Source organism: Rhinolophus ferrumequinum, chromosome 2 (genome assembly GCF_004115265.2).
Source record: "Rhinolophus ferrumequinum isolate MPI-CBG mRhiFer1 chromosome 2, mRhiFer1_v1.p, whole genome shotgun sequence".
Classification (NCBI taxonomy): Eukaryota; Metazoa; Chordata; class Mammalia; order Chiroptera; family Rhinolophidae; genus Rhinolophus; species Rhinolophus ferrumequinum.
Window position 1 is genome coordinate 46,264,334 of NC_046285.1, and position 20,424 is coordinate 46,284,757.

A 20,424-nucleotide genomic window follows, 5' to 3' on the forward strand; every position below is an offset into this window, starting at 1 on the left:
TTGAATATTAGCTAATAGATACTAAAAGTTTGGTGCTATTCTCTACTATATATTTGAAAATTAATCAACTATATTTAATATTAAGTCAAGCAACTTTTTTTTTTAATTAGTGTCAGGTGTACAAAACAATGTACTAGTTAGACATTTCACCCCTCACAAAGTGATAACTCCCCACCCCCAATCTATTACCCCTCTGACATTCTATATAGCTGTTACAATTCTATTGACACTATTCCCTGTGCTGTACTCCATATCCCGTGACTATATATATATATTAAATTATAATTGACATTCACTATTATTCAGTGGTCAGACACAGTCCATGATTTGATCTCTCTAATAAGGCAAGTGCCCATCTGAAACCCTACAAAATCTTTAAAACATTATTGATTATATTCTCCAAACTGTCTTTCATATCCCTTTGACAATATTGTGGATTCCTTCATATTTTTAAAGGACACTTTTCTGTTTAAGTACTGTAAACTTATATTTACATAGTATGGTCACTTTATAAAGAATATTTATATGCATTATTTCAAGTATGAGTTTTAGATTTTTTGTAAGATTAACAGTGTGATCTATAGTAATGTTCTTTCATTACTATAGAAATTTGAGACAACAGATCCAAATATAGAGATAATTATATGTTGATTTAAAATTATGCTAAAGATTTTATTTCCATGCTTATAAAATAGTTGGTTACAATTATTCATCTTAAGAATATAAGAGAACAGAGGTAGAAGGAAATATTGCTTATAAGTACAAATCATATTGATGAACTTTAAAAAACCTGTTTAATCATAACACTGAGCTAAGTGAAGGGGACAAATTAAAGGCATGGTCCCTGCTCACAAAGGAGCTTAAAACTTATTTGGGGAGATCAAAGGGTCGTACTTATAATATAAGATAAATGCTAAACTGTGTTGTTGGCTTAGAGTTTTAGCAAATATGTTATGTGAGTGAGGCTTGACATAGGATTTGGGAGGTAAATTGGTGAATATTTTATTTTGGAAAAATGTTAATAATTAGGACCTAATTGTTTATCACTATATATAAATAATTTTCTACTATTAGGTTTCTGTAGACATGTTAAAAGGAGATGCTTTTAGCAGCTTGAATCACAGAGCAGTAATGAAAACATTTTTGATGTATATAAAAAATAATTGCCTCTTGAATATTGAACTCTGATGGGATTTTGTTGTCACAGCTATAACACAAACTAATTACATTAGCTCTGTAGTTCTGATAGAATTCTAACAGTTGAGGTGTAACTTCTGTAGTACTAAATAAGCATTGAGCTATATGAATACAATCCTGCTATTAATCAGATTTCCAGTCTGGTGAAGAATATTTTGTCCCCCTAACCATTTTACATATTAGGAAATACATTATTCAGTGCTGCTGAAGAAAACTTTTGTTTTTATACTTTTAAAAAATTTGAAAGACTTCAAATTAATAACTAAAAATATAAATGGGCATATTCATCCAATTTTTTTTAGGTAATTGGTTATTGCTAGTAGAGAGAAAAATTAGACTTTTGTTTGTTTACTTTGTATCTAGACAATTTATCACATTCTTTTGTTTCTAAAATATTTTAGTAATCTGTTTTATTTCTTTCCTGTATTTATATATATTATTTTGATTTCTTATCTTACTGAATTAACCTGAATCTGTGAAACAAAGTGAAATAATAATGGGAATAATGAACATGTATAACTTCTTCCTCATTTTAATGGGAATGACTATAGCTTTTTGTTGTTTAGTATCATGTGTTGTTATTTTGTTATTGTTAATATTTATCATCTTTAAGTGGTTTTCCTCTAATCCTGTTTTACATAAGATGTTTACTTGCATTGACTGCTGAGTTTTATCTAATGCCATTCCAGAACCCTTTGATACAATCATGAGGTTTTATCTTTTAATTTGTTGATTTAATAAATGTCAATACATAACCTAATATTGAGCTTTGTGTTAATTTAAATGAGATTAGGTGGTCAAACTCTGTTTAAATGCAATGGAGACATTTATTTATTTATTACGTACTATATTTCCATTTTTTAAAAAGATTTTTATTAAACCTATAGCTAACATACAATATGAGTATTACTTTGAAGTGTATACCATAGCTATTCAACGTTTATATACCTAAAGAAGTGATCATCATGATAAGTACAGCAACCATCTGACACTGTACTATGCTGTCACAATGTGCTGTGCATTATTCTCTATGCTGTACATTATATCCCCTTGATTTATTTGTTTTATACCTGGAAATTTGGACCTCTTATTCCTCTTCACCTTTTTCTCCCTTTTTAAAAATTTTCAATTATAGTTGACATTCAATATTATTTTATATTAATGTCAGGTGTACAGCATAATGGTTAGACATTTTTATAATTTAAGAAGTGATCCCCTGACCACGCTAGTACCCACCTGGCACTATACATAGTTATTACCATGTTATTGACTATATCCCCTATGCTTTACTTTACATCCCCATGACTATTTGTAACTATCAATTTGTACTTCTTAATCCCTTCTCCTTTTTCACCCTGCTGGCCAAACCCCTCCCATCTATAAACCCGATAAATCTAGCACTGTCTGACACCTTACACAGTTATTACCATATTATTCACTATATTCCCTAAGCTTTACTTTACATCCCCATGACTACTTTGCAACAACCAATATATACTTCTTAACTCTTTTCCCTTTATCACCCATCTCCCTAATGCTCCTCCCCTCTGGGAACCATTAAAATGTTCTTTGTTTCTATTTTATTTGTTTGGGTTTTTTTGTTCTTTAAATTCCACATATAAGTGAAATCACATTGCATCTGTCTTTCTCTGAAACACTTCACTCAGCACAATACCCTCTAGGTCCATCCATGCCCCTGCAGATGTCAAGAGACCATTTCCTTCCATGGTCGAGCAATATTCCATTGTATATATGTACTACCTCCTCCATTTATCCATCGATGGACACCCAAGCTGCCTCTACAACTTGGTCATTGTAAACAATGCTGCAATGAACATGGACACACATATCCCCTCAAAGTAGCATTTTTGGTTTCTTTGGATACATACCCAGAAGTAGGATTACTGGGTCCTCCTTTGTCTCTTGTTACAGAATTTGTTTTAAAGTCTGTTTTGTCTGGTATAAGTATTGGTATCCCAGTTGTTTTTTTTTTCCCTCCCATCTCCATTCTCATGAAATATCTTTTTCCACTCCTTTACTTTCAGTCAGTGTGTGTCTTTCAATCTGAAAGTGTGTCTTTCAGTCTCTTGTAGGCAGAATATGTACGGGTTTTGTTTTCTTATGCATTCAGTCACCCTATGTCTTTTGATTGGAGCATTTAATCTATTTACATTGAAAATAATTGTTGATAGAATGTAGGTATTTCCATTTTATTACTCATACATTTTATCCCCCACCCCGTCTTAAGTCCCTCTAACATTCCTTGTAATACTGATTTGGTGGTGATGAACTCCTTTAGCTTTTTCTTGTCTGGGAAGCTGTTTATCTCTCCTTCAATTTTAAATGACAGCCTTGCTGGGTAGAATCCTCCTGGTTGTAGGTCCTTGCTTTTCATCACTTTGAATATTTTGTGCCAACACCTTCTGGCCTGCAGAGTTTCTGTTGAGAAATCATCTATCTTATTGGAGCTCCCTTATAAGTAACTAGTTGCATTTCTCTTGCTGCTTTTAGGATTCTCTCTTTGCCTTCAACCTTGCCATTTTAATTATGATGTGTCTTGGTGTGGGCCTGTTTGGATTTATCTTATTTGAGACTGTGAACTTCCTGTGGTTGTATTTCTATTTCCTTCGCCAGGTTAGGAAAGTTTTCAGTCATTATTTCTTCAAATAGGTTCTCAATCCTTTGCTTCCTCTTTTCTCCTTCTGGTACCCCTAAAATGTGAATGTTGTTATGCTTGATGTTGTCCCAGAGGTCTCTTAAATTATCCTCGTTTTTTTGCATTCTTTTTGTTGTTCTGATTGGGTGTTTTCTGCTTGTCTTCCAATCACTGATTCGATCCTCGCTTCATCTAGTCTGTTGGTGATTTCTTCTAGAGCATTCTTCATTTCAGTTATTGTATTCTTCATTTCTGACTGGTTCTTTTTTATGGTTTCTATGTCCTATTTTATGCTTGCTATCTCTTTGTTGAAGTTCTCACTAAGTTCCTTGAGCATCTTTATAACCAGTGTTTTGAACTTTGTCTCTGGTCGGTTGCTTGCCACCATTTTGTTTAGTTCTTTTTCTGCAGTTTTCTCCTGCTCTTTCATTTGAGATGTATTTTTGTTTTCTTATTTTGGCTGCCTCTCTGTGTTTGTTTTATGTAATAGGTAGATATGCTACATCTCCCCGTCTTCACTTGGTGGCCTTATGTCAGAGGTGCCCAGTGGGGTCCAGTGGCACAGTCTGCTGGTCACCTGTGCTGTGTGCTCCATGTTTGTCCCTTGTGTGGGTTGTATGTGCTTTCCTGTTATAATTGAGCCTTGATTGCTATTGGCACATCAATGGTGAGATTAACCCTCAGGCTCACTCACTGTGGGGCTTGGCCACATCCACAGCTTATAGACTGCTGTGTGGGCATCTTACCCACTGAATGGGATTCTCCCCAGTGGGCTCTGGTGCCTGTTGAATCACCCTTTGGGTGTACTGCTTGTGGGGCTAATTTGGTGTTGCTCTGCTGTGGTCTGAAGCCAGCCTCCAAGTATGTTGGTTCTTGGGCCTCTTGGGAGGGGCTCCGGTGCAGCCCCAGGTCGGCCACTGCCTGTGACTGGCTGGGGACTACCTGGTAGGAGCTCTAAAGCAATCTGTGGTTTGTTACTGCCTGTGCTAAACCTGGAGGTGCCTGAGAGAGGCCGTTCTGTGAACCGAGGATGGCTGTCCCTAGTACCAGGCCTGGGGTAGCTCCACCAAAAGCCAGGACACTCCAGGGCTTGATGCCACCTGCCAGCTGTGTAAGGTTCAGCCACTGATAAAGCCTCATGTGCTATGCAAGTTGGGTAAGGCAGGGCCTCAGGGAATCACCAAGGTAGGACAAGTTGTGTTCACCAGGTTAATATAGATTCTTGTTTGGTGCCAGTGTTGAGCCTGGAGCTACTCAACAAAAGTCACAGAGCACATGGAGGCCAGCTGCCTCCTACCTGGGGCTCATGGACACCTGATACTTGTCCTAGAAAGAGTGTATTGTGTGTAGGGCTGGATGCTTGCTGAGAAAGAGTGTATTGTGTGTAGGGCTGGATGCTTGCTGTATTGTGTGTAGAGCTGGATGCTTGCCTCTGGTGTTGGGGGAGCTGGGTGGGGTGGGATCTCAGGGAGTCATCATGGTGGAGCTCACCAGACTAATTCAGATTCGTTCGGTCATGGGCATTGGGGAAGGGCTCAACACATGAAAGATGGTGGTACTTGCCTGCTGGGTGCACAAGAGAAAGACCCCACACGGGGAAAATGGCTCCTTCTTTATATTCTTAGTTATAAAAATTCTGTTGAGCCAGACTTCAGATGGTTCTCCTGGTGGATTTTTCTATGATTTATCTGTATTTATAATGTGTTCATGGAAGGAGGCAAGCACAGCATATGTCTACTCTGCCATCTTGGATCTCTCCTCTCAGAGACATACTTTTAAATTTTCTTTTCCATTGAGATGAGGGAAAAGTACCAATTATATCCTTCTATTCATCCATCTATTCGTATTATTTTTTGGGATGCATTTTAAAATAAGTTGCAGATGTCAGTACACTTTATCTTTTAAAACTTAAGTATGCATATCATTAACTAGAGCTCAATATTTGTTCATAATAAATTTTTTATTTTTTGAGTTACAATTTACATACAGAGAAAGCACACGTTATACCATTTGATGAATTTTGACTTATGTATACACTTGTGTAATCCAAACCTCTATCAAAATATAGAATATTACCTTCACTCAATAAAGTTCCTTCATACCTCTTCACAGTCAGTTCTATCAAGTCAAACACTATTCTGATTTTTTTCACCATAGTTTAGTTTGCTTGTTCAGAATTTAATATAAATGTAATCATACTATATGCACTCTTTGGTGTATTGGTTCTTTTACTTAGCATAATGTTTTTGAAAATTTTCCATGTTGTTGCATCTGTCAGTAGGTTTAATCTTTTTACTCTTGAGTAGTATTCCATTGTATGAGTATACCAGTTTTGGTTTTTGATTTTCTTGTTGGACACCTGGGCTGTTTTAGGTTGTTATGTATAAAGTTGTTAGGGACATACATACATAAACTATTATACATATGTTGAATATATGTTCTTCATTTTCTTGTTCTTCCATATATATATATGGAATTTCTAGTCATACAACAGGTATATGTTTAGTTTTATGATAAATGACATTTTTCCAAAGCGGTTGTGTCATTTTACTCCTACCAACAATATTTGCTAGTAGTTTTCTTTAATTAAAAGATTATCATTCTAGTGGTTGCATAGTGGTATCTTGTAATTTTAATTTTAATTTTGCTGATGACTATTTTTACTATTTGCTCTCTTTCAGACAGTTCGGCATGGTTTTCCTTATCAACCCACAGCATTAGCCTTTGATCCAGTTCAGAAAACCTTGGCTATTGGGACAAGAACAGGTGCTATACGAATGTATCCTTAATTTTTGGTTCATTATTTGCTATATTAATACCAATTATGTTTCCTTAAATACTCAGGTAAGTGAAATAATTATGACCAAGTAAAGTTTACTGTTTCTTTAGAAGTGAGTAATGATTGTGAAACCTGCATTTTCAAACTTATTGGCATATATTTAATGTCTGTGACATAAACGTAATGTCCCTTCTTTAGTTTCTGATATTGGTAATTTGTATCTTCTCTTTTTTCCTGACCATCTGGATCGAAGCTTATCAACTGTATTGATTTTCAGAAGAACCAACTTTTGGTTTCATTGCTTTTCTGTATTGCTTTCCTATATTCTATTTCATTGATTTCCATTTGATCTTTTTATTTCCTTATTTTGCTTAACTTTTGGTTTAATTTGATATTTTTTTCTTAGTTTCTTAAGGTGGAAACTGAGGTCATTGATTTGAGAACTTTCTTCTTTCCTGAAATGTATCTGTAGTGCTGTAAATTTCCTCCCAAATTTTGTTTTAGTGTCATCCCATTTTTTAAAGTTAAACTTGTTATTTTGAGTAGTTGTAGATTTAATTGTAGTTGTAAGAATTCATACAGAGAAATCCCATGTACTCTTTACCTACTTTCCAGTAGTAACATATCATAAAACTGCAGTGTAATGTCACAACCAGGTTATTGATATTGATGCACTCAAGGTCCAGAACATTTCTATCATCACAAGGATTCCCCATGTTGTCCTTTTACAGTCACACTCTATCCCTCCAATTTTCCCACTCCCACACCTGACTGCTGACAGTCACTAATTTGTTCTTAATTTCAGTAATTTTTACCAATTTAAGAATGCTATATAAATGGAATCATACAGTATGTAATCTTTTGGGATTGGCTTTTTTCACTCAGCATAATTCTCTGAAGATTCATCCAAATTGTAGTGTGTATCACTTTTTATTTGTTGTTGAGCACTATTCCATGGTATCAATATACCACGCTTTGTTTAATCATTCACTTATTGAAGGATATCTGGTTTCTAGTTTTTGGCTATTATGAGTAAAGCAGCTATGAACATTCGTGTGCATGTTTTTGTGTGAACATTAGTTTTCATTTCTTTGGTATAAATGCCAAGGAGTGCAGTTGAGGGGGTTGTATGGTAATTTCATGTTTAGTTTTATAAGAAGATGCCAAAATATTTTTCAGAGTGGTTGCAACATTCTACATTCCCACCAGCAGTGTGTGAGTGATCCTATATTCCTACATCATGACCAGCATTTTGTGCTGTTTTATTTGTTCTTTTATTTCAGCCATTTTGATAATTTTGTAGTGATATCTCATATATACATATACATACATACATACATATATATGTATGTGTGTGTGTGTGTGTATGTATGTGTGTGTATATATATATATATATATATATATATATATATATATATATATATGTGTGTGTGTATATGTAGTCTTATATATTCTAAATACTAGTCCTTTATCAGATATGTGGTTTGCGGTTATTTTCTTCCAGTCTTTAATTTGTCTTTCACCCTTTTAATAGGATCTTTCAGAGACCAGTTTAACAGTTTTTTCTTTATAGATTGTGCTTTTGGTATCACCTCCTAGAATTTTTCCTAACCCTGAATCTTAATTTCTTTCTTTTACTTTTTTTCTGAGAATTTTGCAGTTTTACATTTTATATTTAGGAAGAGGTTCTATTTTCAGTTGATTTATTTGTATTGTCTTTGTTTGTTTTGGTGTTGGGGTAATACCATCGTCAAAAGGTGACTTGAGACATGTTCCCTCCTATTCTGTTCTCTGGAAGAGATTCTGTAAAACTAGTGTTAATATTTTAAGTGTTTGGTAGAATTCTCTAGTAAAATTACCTGGGCCTGGTGATTATTGCATGAGAGATTTTATATTACAAATCCAACTTATTTAGTAGTTATAGGGTTATTTTGGTTTTCTATTTTATCTTAGTTGAATTTTGGTAGTTTGTAGGTAGTCTTACTGGTAGTTTATACATTTTATTGACTTTTTCTTTTTTTTTTGAGGAACCTGCATTTGGTTTAATTTATTTTCTCCATTTTCTTGGTTTTAACACAGTTTTACATTAAATTTATTGGGGTGACATTGGTTGGTAAAATTATATAGATTTTAAGTGTACAATTCTATCACTTCTCAGCCTTTTGGCTAAGATAAAAGTGTAGTATCTGTTCTTAACAGTTTAAGTGTACAATTCTATGATACATCATCTGTATATCACATTGTGTGTTCACCATCCAGAGTCAGTTCTCCTTCTATATATTTCACCCCCTTTACCCTCTTCTACCTCCCCCCTTACCCTTTAACCTCTGGTAACTACTAAACTGTTGTCTGTGTCTATGAATTTTTTCTTGTTTGTTTGTTGCTTTCAGTTTTATATTCCACATAAGTAAAATCATACGGTTCTCAACTTTTTCTGTCCAACTTATTTTGCGTAGCATGATAATCTTAAGGTCCAGCCATGTTGTCTCAAATGGCAGTATTTCATCTTTTCGTACAGCTGAGTAATATTCCATTCTATATATGTACCGCATCTTCATTTTCTTGTTTTAATTGAGGTATAATTGACATACAATATTGTATTAGTTTCAGGGATTGACTTAACTTCATTTCCTTCCCTTGCTTATCTTTGAGCTTATTTTGCTCTCTTTTTTTTCTAGTTTTTTGAAGTAGTAATTTAGATTATTGATATGATATACTTTCTCTTTTCTAAGGTATGCATTTAGTGTTATTAATTCTCCTCTCAGCATTGCTTCAATGGGTTCTACAAATTTTGATATGTGTATTTTCATTTTCATTCAGTTATATGTAGTTTTAAAAATCTACCTTTGAACGTCTTCTTTGAACCATGAATTTTTAGAAGTGTTTTATTTGGCAAGTGTTTAGATATTTTCTTGTCTTTCTGTTACTGATTTGTAGTTGGAGTTCACTGTGGTAAGAAAACACACTTTATGATTTCAGTTTTTAAAATTTGTTAAGGTTTGTTTTGTGGCCAAGGATATGGTTTGTGTCTATGAATGCTCCATGGACTCTGGAAAAACATGTGCATTCTTTCATATTGAATGAAGTGTTCTATATTTGTCACCTAGATACTGTTGGTTGCTTGTATTGTTGAGCTCTATGTCTTTGCTAATTTTCTGTCTGATAATTCTATCAAATCTTGAGAATGGAGTAAATTAGATGCTCCAACTCTAATTTTGTATGTATTTGTTTTTCTTTTCAGCTCTATTAGTTTTTGCTTTTTGTATTTTTGAGGCTCTGTGGTTTGGTGTGCACACATTTAGGATTGTTACGTCTTCCTGGTGGATTGGTCCCTTTATCATTATGTAATGTCTTTATTTGTCTCCAGTAATTTTCTTTGCTGAAATCTACTTTATTTGATATTAATATAGCCACTCCTGCTTTTTTTTTTAAATGATGTTTGCATGGTATATCTATTTTCATCCTTTTACTTTAAACTTACCTATGTCATTGTATTTGAAGTGAGTTTGTTATGAACAGCATATTCTTGGATCACTTTCTTTTCTTTCTTTCTTCTTTCTTTCTTCTTCTTTCTTTCTTTCTTCTTTCTTTCTTTCTTTCTTTCTTCTTTCTTTCTTTCTTTCTTTTTCTGTGTTAGGTACAGTTGACATATACCATTATATTAGTTTCAGGTGTACAACATAGTGATTTGACATTTGTGTATATTGTGAAATGATCACCAAAATAAGTCTAGTTTACAGGCATCATATAGTTACAAAAATTTCTTTTCTTGTGATGAGAACTTTAAGATCTATTCTCTTACCAACTTTCAAATGTGCAATACAGTATTATTAATGATAGCTACCATGCTGTACATTATATCCCCAGGTCTTATTTAATTTATAACTGGAAGTTTGTACCTTTTGACGACCTTCATTAATTTCGCCCACCCCTGAACCCCAATTCTACAACCACCAATTTGTTCTCTATGTCCATGATTTCTGTTTTGTTTGTTTGTTTTTGGTAGTTTCCACACATATGTCAGATCATACAGCATATATCTTTCTCTGACTTATTTCACTCAGCATAATGCCCTTATTGTCCATCCATGTTGTTACAAATAGCAAGATATCCTTCTTTTTATGGCTGAATAATATTCCTGTGTGTGTGTGTGTGTGTGTGTGTGTGTGTTGTATACCATATTTTTTTTATCCATTCATTCTTCAATGAACAATTCAGTTATTTCTATATCTTGGCTATTGTAAATAATACTGCAATGAACATAAGGATGTAGATATCTCTTCATGATATCATTTCTTAGGGTATATACCCAGAAGTGGAATTGCTGGATTATATGGTAGCTCTATTTTTAATATTTTGAGGAATATCTGTACTGTTTCCCATAATGGCTGTACCAATTTACATTTCCACAAAGAGTACATGAGGGTTCCCTTTTCTCCAGGCATCGCCAGCACTTTTTGTCTCTTCTTTTTGATGACAGTTCTTTTAACAGATATGAAGTGATATCTCATTATGGTTTAGATCGACATATCCCTGTTGATTAGTGATGTTGAATATCTTTTCATGTACTATTTATATGTTTTCTTGGAAAAATGTCTATTTGGATCTTCTGCCCATTTTTTTCCCTATTGAATTATATGAGTTCCTTATATATTTTGGATATTGAGTTCTTATCTGACATATGGCTTAGAAGCGTTTTCTCCCATCCCATAAGTTGTTTCTTCATTCTGTTATAAGTTTATTTGAGTCCTCTCTCTTTTTTTCTTGGTTAGTTTAGCTAAAGGGTTGTCAATTTTGGTTATTCTTAAAAAAAAACCCTCTTAATTTCATTTTAAAAATTGTCTTTCTAATCTCTGTTTTATTTATTTCCATTCTGATCTTTATTATTTCCTTTCTTTCCTTACTTTGGACTAGTTTGTTCTTTTTCTAATTCCTTGAGGTGTAAAGTTAGCTTGTTTATTTGAAATCTTTCTCTTTTCTTAATGTAGGCATTTTCTTTATAATTTTCCTTTTGCTTTCTTCTTTGGCCCATTTGTTGTTTAGGATTGTGTTGTTTAATTTTCATATACTTGTGAATTTTTCACTTTTCCTCCTGTTACTAATGTCTAGTTTAATACCATTGTGGTCAGAAAAGATTCTGGATATGGTTTTACTCTTCTTGCTTCATATGTGGCCCAACATAGGATCTATCCTGGAACATGCTCTGTGTACGCTTGGGAAGAATTCATATTCTGGTGCTGTTGGATGGAATGTTCTGTATATGTCTGTTAGGTCCATTTGATGTATAGTGTCGTTCAGATCCACTCATTCCTTATTCTGTAAGGATGATCTCTCCAACATTCAAAGTGCAGTATTTAAATCCCCTACTGTTATTGTATTGCTATTTATTTCTCTCTCCAGTTCTGTTAACATCTTCTTTAAATATTTAGGCTCTCCAATGTTAGGTGCATATATATACTGGGGGTGACAAAAATGTATGCAAGTGGATACTTTGGTCAACGTTGCTCAAGTAATATTTTGCCATAATCCGAAGTGTCTGGACTCTGATGGTAACTACTTTGAGCACCTCTTGTAATTGCAGACGGCAAATGTGACTTATGTTCATCTTTTGTTATTGGTATATATTGAGTATTACAATTTTAATACAGTTTTCCTTTCTTAAAATGTGTATACAATTTTTGGACATCCTCTGTATTTATAATTGTTATATCCTCTTGATGAATTGGGGATATAATTGATGTGTATCTCTATATTGGGTTCTTTTTTCTCTTGTGACTGATTTTGATTAAAAGTCTATTTTATCTGACAAAAGTATAGACACTCCTGCACACTTTTGATTACCATTTACATGGAATATATTTTTTCATCCCTTCAATTTCAGCCTACATGTGTCTGTAAAGCTAAAGTGAGTTTCTAGTAGACAGCATATTGTTGAATCTTGTTTTTTAATCCACTGAGCCACTTTGTGTCTTTTGGTTGGAGAATTAGTCCATTTAAAATGTAAATATTGGAAACAATTAATGACAGGTAGGTGCATACTATTGCTATTTCTTTGCTTTCAGAAATGTTTTAGTTTCTTTTTTCCTTTCTTCCTCTCTTACGCTTTTCCTTTGTGATTTATTTTTGTGTGTATGTTGTTTGTGTGCTTAAATCCTTTCTCTTTATCTTTTGTGTAACTACTATACATTTTCTCTTTGTGGTTACCATGAAGCTTACATAAAACATCTTACAGATATAACAGTCTATTTTAAGCTACTAACAACTTACTTTCAATCACAAAAGCCCAACACTTTTACTTCCCCTCTCCAAACATTTTATGTATTGTCACACTTTACATCTTTTTATATTGTGCATTCATTAACAAATTATTGTAGCTATGGTTATTTTTAATTTTATTGTCTTTAGCTTTTATAATAGAGGTACAAGTAATTTATATACCACCATTACAATATTAGCATATCTGGATTTAACTACATATTTACTCTTACCAGTGAGTTTTATACTATTATGTGCCTAGTGTTCTTTCATTTCAACTTGAAGAATTATCTTTAGCATTCTTGTAATGGTAGGTGTAGTGGTAATGAACTCCTTTAGCTTTTTTGGTCTGGGATGTCTTTATCTCTCCTTAATTTCTGAAGTACATTTTTGCTGGGTGTAGTATTCTTGTTTGGCGGTTTTTTTTCTTTTACCATTTTGAATATATCACCCTACTGTGTCCTGGCCTGCAAGGTTTCTGTAGAAAAATCCACTGATGGGCTCACGGGGTTCTTTTGTATGTAATGAGTTGTTTTTCTCTTGCTGCTTTCAAAATTCTCATCTTTGACCTTTAACATTTTGATTATAATATGTCTCATAATAGTCATGTTTGGGTTCATCATGCTTGAGTTCCTTTGAGCTTTTAATTTTTTAATTCAAATTTTTATTTGTTTACATTTAGGTATTTGTTTTTTTGTATTATAAAGGAATTTTAGCATTGATTATTTAACATATTATTGTACAAGAAATTTTATGTAACAAATAATTACAAAACACAAGAACAGATACAAGGTACAAGAAATTTTATGTACCAGTAGCAAATTTACAATATTTACGCATCATAGAAGGCCAAGAATTCTTCATTGTTGCAAGTTCGTCATAAGTTCAACAAAACTGATGATCATATTCTAGGGTATTATTTTGCATACAGATATTGTTATTGATTTCTAGAGTTGCACTTTTAACCCATAAGCATAAATAAAATAATTAAAAACATTTATATAGATATGGAATTAGTACTACCCATGTATAATGCACATCCTTATTTTTCCCTCACAAATTTGTGCAGAAAAGTATACATTATATATATGGCAAAATATAGTACTTTCAAATAATTTGCCTTCAGTTTTGCTGATTTTTTTATTCTGCATGATTAGGACTGTTATCAAAACTCTCTACTGAATTTTTCAATTCTGTTATTGTATTTGTCAGCTCTAGGATTTATGTTTGGTTCTTTTTTATGGTTTCTATTTCTTTTTATTAAATACATTTTGTTCATGAATTGTTTTCATGATTTTGTTTATTTGTCTATCTGTGTTCTCTTGTATTTCATTCAGTTTCTTTAGATGATTATTTTGAATTCTTTGTCAGGCAAATCATAGATCTCCATTTCTTTGGAGTCATTTGCTAGAGTTCTGTTAGTTTCCATTGGTAGTAACAAATTTTCCTGAACTATGTAGCCTTGCATTGGTGTCTGTGCATTTGTGAGAGGAAACACTTCTTCCAGTCTTTACAGATTGGTTTCAGGTGATAAAGACCTATGTTTGTTCCCTGAGTTGATAGGATTACCTCTTTAATTGCAGTTGTATTAGGTTGGAGCTGGTTATGAGGCTGTCACTGGGTCTGCAGTGGGGTCTGTGGTTAGTGGGTTTGTTACCAGGGCTGAGGCTGGATGGATTCCTTTTGGTGCGTGGGTGGATGCAACTGCCTCCAGTACCTTGTTCAGTAGGATGGTACTTGGACAAGGGTCCACATATGAGTTCTCAGACAGTGAGCCTATTACCAGGTAAATTACCTGCCTCCAGGTCCCTGGGAGGACTGCTGCTTAATCACTGAGTAAGTCCCTGAGTGGGCAACACTGACCCTGAACTGTGGCTGTCAGGGCTGTTTCAGGTTCCACAGCCAAGACTGAGATTCACAGACCTGGCTCTGCAAGGCATGGATCGGCATGTTTTCCCACCAGGTCACTGAGTAGGCTGGACTGGTCCCTGACCGTGACTAGAGGGGCTGGAGTGGCACATAGGGCCCTTTCAGGATCTCCTGTGGTGCAAGTCATATTTCTCTCTGGGTCCCTGTGCTAGTAGGACTGCTCATGGTTTATAGCTTGGAGGGGCTGAAGCTGATTATAGGGCCTTTTGAAGGTCTCCAGGAATACTGACAGGAGTGTGTCCTGTTGGGTCCCTGTGGCAGCAGGACTATTCACAGACTGAAGTTGGGTGGGGCTGGAACTGAGTATAGGGCCCGCTTAGAGTCTCCAAGGTTGCGGACAGGGATGTTTCCCACTGGGACCCTGGACCCTCAGGACTGCTGGCTGACTATGGCTGTGAGGGGCCTAGGGCTATGTATAGGGCCCTTTCATGTTCTCCAGGGAAACAAATGGAAGTGTTTCCCTCCTGGTCCCTTTTCCAGTAGGCCTGCTTATGGACTATGGCTGCAAGGAACCTGGAATAGAGTATAGGGCCCTTTCAGGATTTCCAAATGGGAGTGGCTCCAGCTATGACCTTGGACCCTCAAGACTTTTGGCAGATCGTGGCTGTGAGGAAGCTGGAGCCATGTATAGGGCCCTTTCAGGATCTCTGGGAGCACACAGATGGAAATTTATCATGCTTGTTGCCTGTGCCAGCAGGCTGCTCATTAGAGCAGCTCAGCATAGATGGGGTGTGGGGCCTGGTCCCTTTCAGAATTTTGCGGGGTGCAGATGAAAGTGTCTCCTATGGGGTCCATGTGCCAGCAAGATTGTTCATGAAATATGTCTGGGATGGTCTTGAGCTCTATTACAGAGCCATTTCAGAATTCACAGTAGGATCAAATTTGTCAGGCTTACCTCCAGGGGCTTCTGAACTGCAGCAGAGAGGGGCTGGTTCAGAGGCCTCATGAGGTTCCACAGCAGGGACCAAGGTCTGTATGCCTATTACCTGACGCACAGGTGGGTGTGACTCCTCTGGGTCTCTTGGTGTATGGCATTTGCTCGTTACAAATGCAGAGCCAAACAAGGCTATAGCTGAGTTCTCATGGGGGTACAGAGCTATTTCTATTTCTGTAGCCAAGACCATAGTCAGTGAATCAGCCGCCTGGGTGTGAGCCTACCTTCTCAAAACGGCTCTCTTCATTCTTGGACTGCATCAGGATTTAACAGTCTCCTACTTGGATCTGGAAGCTCCCATGAAGGCACTTTTGCCTGTATATGGATGCCAAAATATTGTTTTTGAGGGCGGATACATGTGATGGATGTCTTATTTGGCTATTTTGCTGATGTCCTTGCCATGTAATGTAATTTGCATCAACAAAGACTAAGATTTTTCAACTCTTTGGTTACCAAAATTAGGATAACTAAAAAGCATAACATCATCTATTAAGTTCGTTTCTTCTTTACTCATTAATATTAGTGCTAAGTAAAATGTTAGAATCCTTGACTTTTATTTACATTAGACTTGGAAGACCTGGCGTTGATTGTTATTGCCAACACGAAAGTGGTGCAGCTGTCCTGCAGCTCCAGTTCTTGATCAATGAGGTAAGGATTTTTATGACTATTTATCACACACACACATACACACACATGAACTTCATCTGTTGATGTAATCTTTTTATATTATCATTCTAAATGCTTGAAAATATGTATGTATGCAATGTTATTCATGATCACATTTTTCATAAAAGACGATACTCCTGTATTTGTCAATTTATTAAATTTTAAAAGAAAATGTTTGTATGTATAAGATCCTGCTATTGTGATTGTGTAGCATAATTTATATATTATTTAAATATTTTTTAAAAATTACTAAAATCCTTTGATTGCTTGTCTGACCATTAAACTTCATTTCTACACACTCTTCTCCCACCAACTTAAACTTTATAATGCTAACTTCATGTTTTGTCTTTATTCCATGAAATAATCTTTTCACTTATTTACCTATGGGCTCTTTTTTCTCTATACAATATGGACTCGTTGGTATATGTATGCATTTGTATTTATTTATGTGCCCATAACTATTATGACAATTGGCTGCCAACCCTATCACTATTTTTATAGACCTATGGTGATGAGGTACTCTCTAAAGAAAAAGTATGTATTTATAAAGTTTGGAAAGGTTGAAGATCTTCCATTAGTTGAAGGCTACTTTAATGCCTTCTTTACTCAGAGTTTTATAGTAGATCCTTGAGTCTTCTAGAGCTCTTTTATATTAAGTGAGACAGTCAGTGCAAAAATTCTTTAAGAGTTTGTGCCATACTAAATCTGCTAAAGTACTTAGCAGAGTAAACTAAGTGGCTTGAGGGAAAATAAAATGAGGTACCACTGGTTGCTTTCTTATGGTAAGAACATGTCTCCACATTTTATTCCATGTCTCCATATATTTGTGTATATACCTCTGTAAAAATTTATAATGATAAGCATGAATGAAATGGTTCACGTAACTTTGTATGAGAGATTCCTGAGGCGTGAAAAATTTGTGATATTGACAGATGTCCATTTTTTACTTCTCTTGGTTTAAAATCTTTCTCAGAAGGCTATGAGATTCTCCTTATTGACAAACCCAGCATATTTTACCTTGTAGGGATTCTGGCTATAAGATACCAAAACGAGAGAGAGAGAGATAAGCTAGAAAAGGGAAACATCTTTAAAACATTTTATTGTAATAACTAGTCATTAGTATCTAGTATGACAATCTTTTTGAAGTCTCACTGTTACTCTGTAGCTCCTAGATGAAAGATCTGTCTTTTGCCTTGTGCATGGATGTGTACTGGCAGGCATAAATTGTTTCCCAGTGTTTCCTCTGGGTCGTATCCTCTGAGAATTGTCTTCAAGGCCCTAAGTTTGCCTCTGTGTTGCATAACTAAGAATGTATAAAGACAAGCCTTCAACATCCTGTCACTTTACATTGTTTATCCCAAACTACTCACCTTTATATACCTCACACTCAAGTTCTGTACCTTTTTCTAAACTTCCCAGTTTCTGACCTCATGAGTGGCATTTTTCTTCACAATTTTTAATCTTTTCATAGATCTTCTTTTGTAGTGTTTCTTGTAGATTCACTTTGCTTTTGTAAATGAGTCCTAGACACCCCACTGATGTGCTTACTCTCATGTGTCTTATATCTCTGTTGGTGCTGTTCTGCTCAGTGGTCCTGTTCACTTCCCTCCAATGATAAGTTACCTCCTAGTTTTGTCATAGAATTAATAGTATTACTTACTCCCTAGATGTATTCAGCTATTACACTAAAATATTATGGACATATGTTGCTTTATTTTAATTCCATTGCCTTTGGCATATGATGTCTTTTGTATGGCAAATAACTATTTACTGTGGAGAATGCTTTATTAATTAATTTCATGTACCACATTTATCCTCACCCTATCCCAAGTGAATTTCCACTTTCCTGAGAAATGAGATCAGTATCCTATATATCAAAAATAATTGTAGCTCATCAAGCACTTCCAAGCAGTCCTAATAATTTTGTAGTTTGTATATAAGAGACATTTGGGAGTAGTTTGCAAATAAAACAAGCAAACAAAAATAAAAATCCTCAAGGCATGTATAGACTACGTTTATTGCATGCAATGTAATTATCTGTGCGTTCATGTTAGAGTGTATATATCAATGTATACCTCTTTGAACATGTTTTTTAATTTTTATATTTATATACAAGTTATATAAATTTTTAAAGATTTTAAAATGGATGTATTCTGATTATGTTTGATTTTTTAAAAAGCCATTCTTCTTTGAGACTAAAACCACAGGCACAGAATATAAAGAGAATCATCATAGGATACATGAGTATTTTTGTCTTAGGAATTGTTATGGAAGAGCATTTAGATTCCTATCTTCTTTTCTCCTCTAATTCCTGCAGAAAAAATAAATTCTAGGAATTTCAATATAGTTCTTCATAGCATCTAAATGGGATAATCATTTTGATATTTGTGATTGATGTTACTTGTGACAGTACTTTGCAAGATATGAAAATAATTTTAGGTCAACCATGATTCTGCAAGATCACTTTTACAGAATACACTTGATACTCTAGAGTAGCTTCAGCTTCTGATAAAGGGCAAGCATTGACATTTTTAGCTAGGAAACTTATAATGGTAAAAGTTCTGACAGTTTAAGATGATATTACTGAATTCAGTAAAATAAATAGTTTAAGCATATATATATATATATATATATATATATATATATATATATATATATGTATGTATGACACCATATCTATCTATCTATCTATCTCTATGGAGTCATATATGGCAGCTAGTTATCTGTCCATGTAGTGTCTGCCATATTTAGAAGTAGAAAACATCCTATTGTATTTGGAGGTTTCATATAAAAAGAATCTCAGTATTATTTTTGAAGTTATACTGAATTCTAGTTGGAGAAATGTTTTTTTTTTTATTATAGATATTTTCTTTATCATCGATGAAGCTTCTTGAACTATAAAAACAAATTAAATTATACTAAATAAACTTTTTAGGAAGAATATATACTCTCCAAGTACAGCATATAGAAAATTCTTAGAAATGGAGAATTTTTATATGACCAGGTTGGATTTTAAAACTGGGTTGGATATTTGCTTCTCTGTAAAGCTACTATGTAGTATTAACATATGTATGAATAGTAGAAACAAAAAGATTAAACCAAGTTTTCCCCAAAGAAAATGCAGAAACATTTTAATAGTCACAGTGATGCTTACAATAATTCCTCTATATGGTATATGCATATTCCCTGTGCTAGTCATCCTGACCAATCTGTATGCTATAGTTTACTTGCTTCTTCTACTCCAGAATTCTTAGCCTTCCTGATTGAAGTTTGTGCAGTAGACCTTCCTTAAATTTCTAGGTTACATAGGTACAAATAACTTCAAGCAGGGAAAAATTCAGTAAATTAGCTTGTTTTTGCTTCACAAAAATCCCTAAACTAAGTAAATCACTTGCTTAAATTGTCTTCTTTTTGTTATAGGGTGCTTTGGTCAGTGCAAGTTCAGATGATACACTTCATTTGTGGAACCTTAGACAAAAAAGGCCAGCTATTCTTCATTCTCTTAAATTTAACAGAGAACGGTAAGAATGGATGGGTTAAAAAATTTCTTAATGTACAAGAAACTTACTTCCTGAGCAAGTTTTGGATTAACTTTTTAAAATTTCTATGTTATTAAAAATTTGAGATATAATTCACATGCTATAAAATTCACTCTTTTAAAGTATACAATTCAGTAATTTTTAGTATATTGACAAGGTTGGGCAGCTATCACCACTCCCTAATTCTGAAACATTTTCATCCTCCCTTCCCTCCTCCAAAAAAATTCCATACCCATCAGCAGTGATTCCACATTCTCCCCTTCCCCAACCTCTGGTTTTTTGGAAAGACTTTTTAAAATAGTCTTAACAGCTAGAAATAATTTAATGTTTATGCTTGTTTTTATAATTTATTTTCCTAGAAAATTCATAATTGATGTAGATTTAGCTAGCTACTAATGGGGAATTTCTAACATTTTTGTTCTCCTTGCTATAAACCAGCTCTTTAGAAATGATGTGTTCTTTTCCCTAG

At 34.4% G+C, this 20,424-nt stretch overlaps 1 protein-coding gene and 1 pseudogene across 9 annotated transcripts in view; both read left to right on the forward strand.

The window, feature by feature from the left end:
• Window positions 1-20,424, forward strand: part of STXBP5L (syntaxin binding protein 5L) — a 231,754-nt gene that overhangs the window by 23,344 nt on the left and 187,986 nt on the right. For all 9 annotated transcript variants that reach the window (XM_033134983.1, XM_033134991.1, XM_033134974.1 and 6 more), the window contains exons 3-5: window positions 6,535-6,632; window positions 16,317-16,398; window positions 19,837-19,937. In XM_033134983.1, the coding sequence (XP_032990874.1) occupies window positions 6,535-6,632; window positions 16,317-16,398; window positions 19,837-19,937 (281 nt within the window). The remainder of the gene's footprint in view (window positions 1-6,534; window positions 6,633-16,316; window positions 16,399-19,836; window positions 19,938-20,424) is intronic.
• Window positions 8,779-8,923, forward strand: LOC117014729 (uncharacterized; annotated as a pseudogene).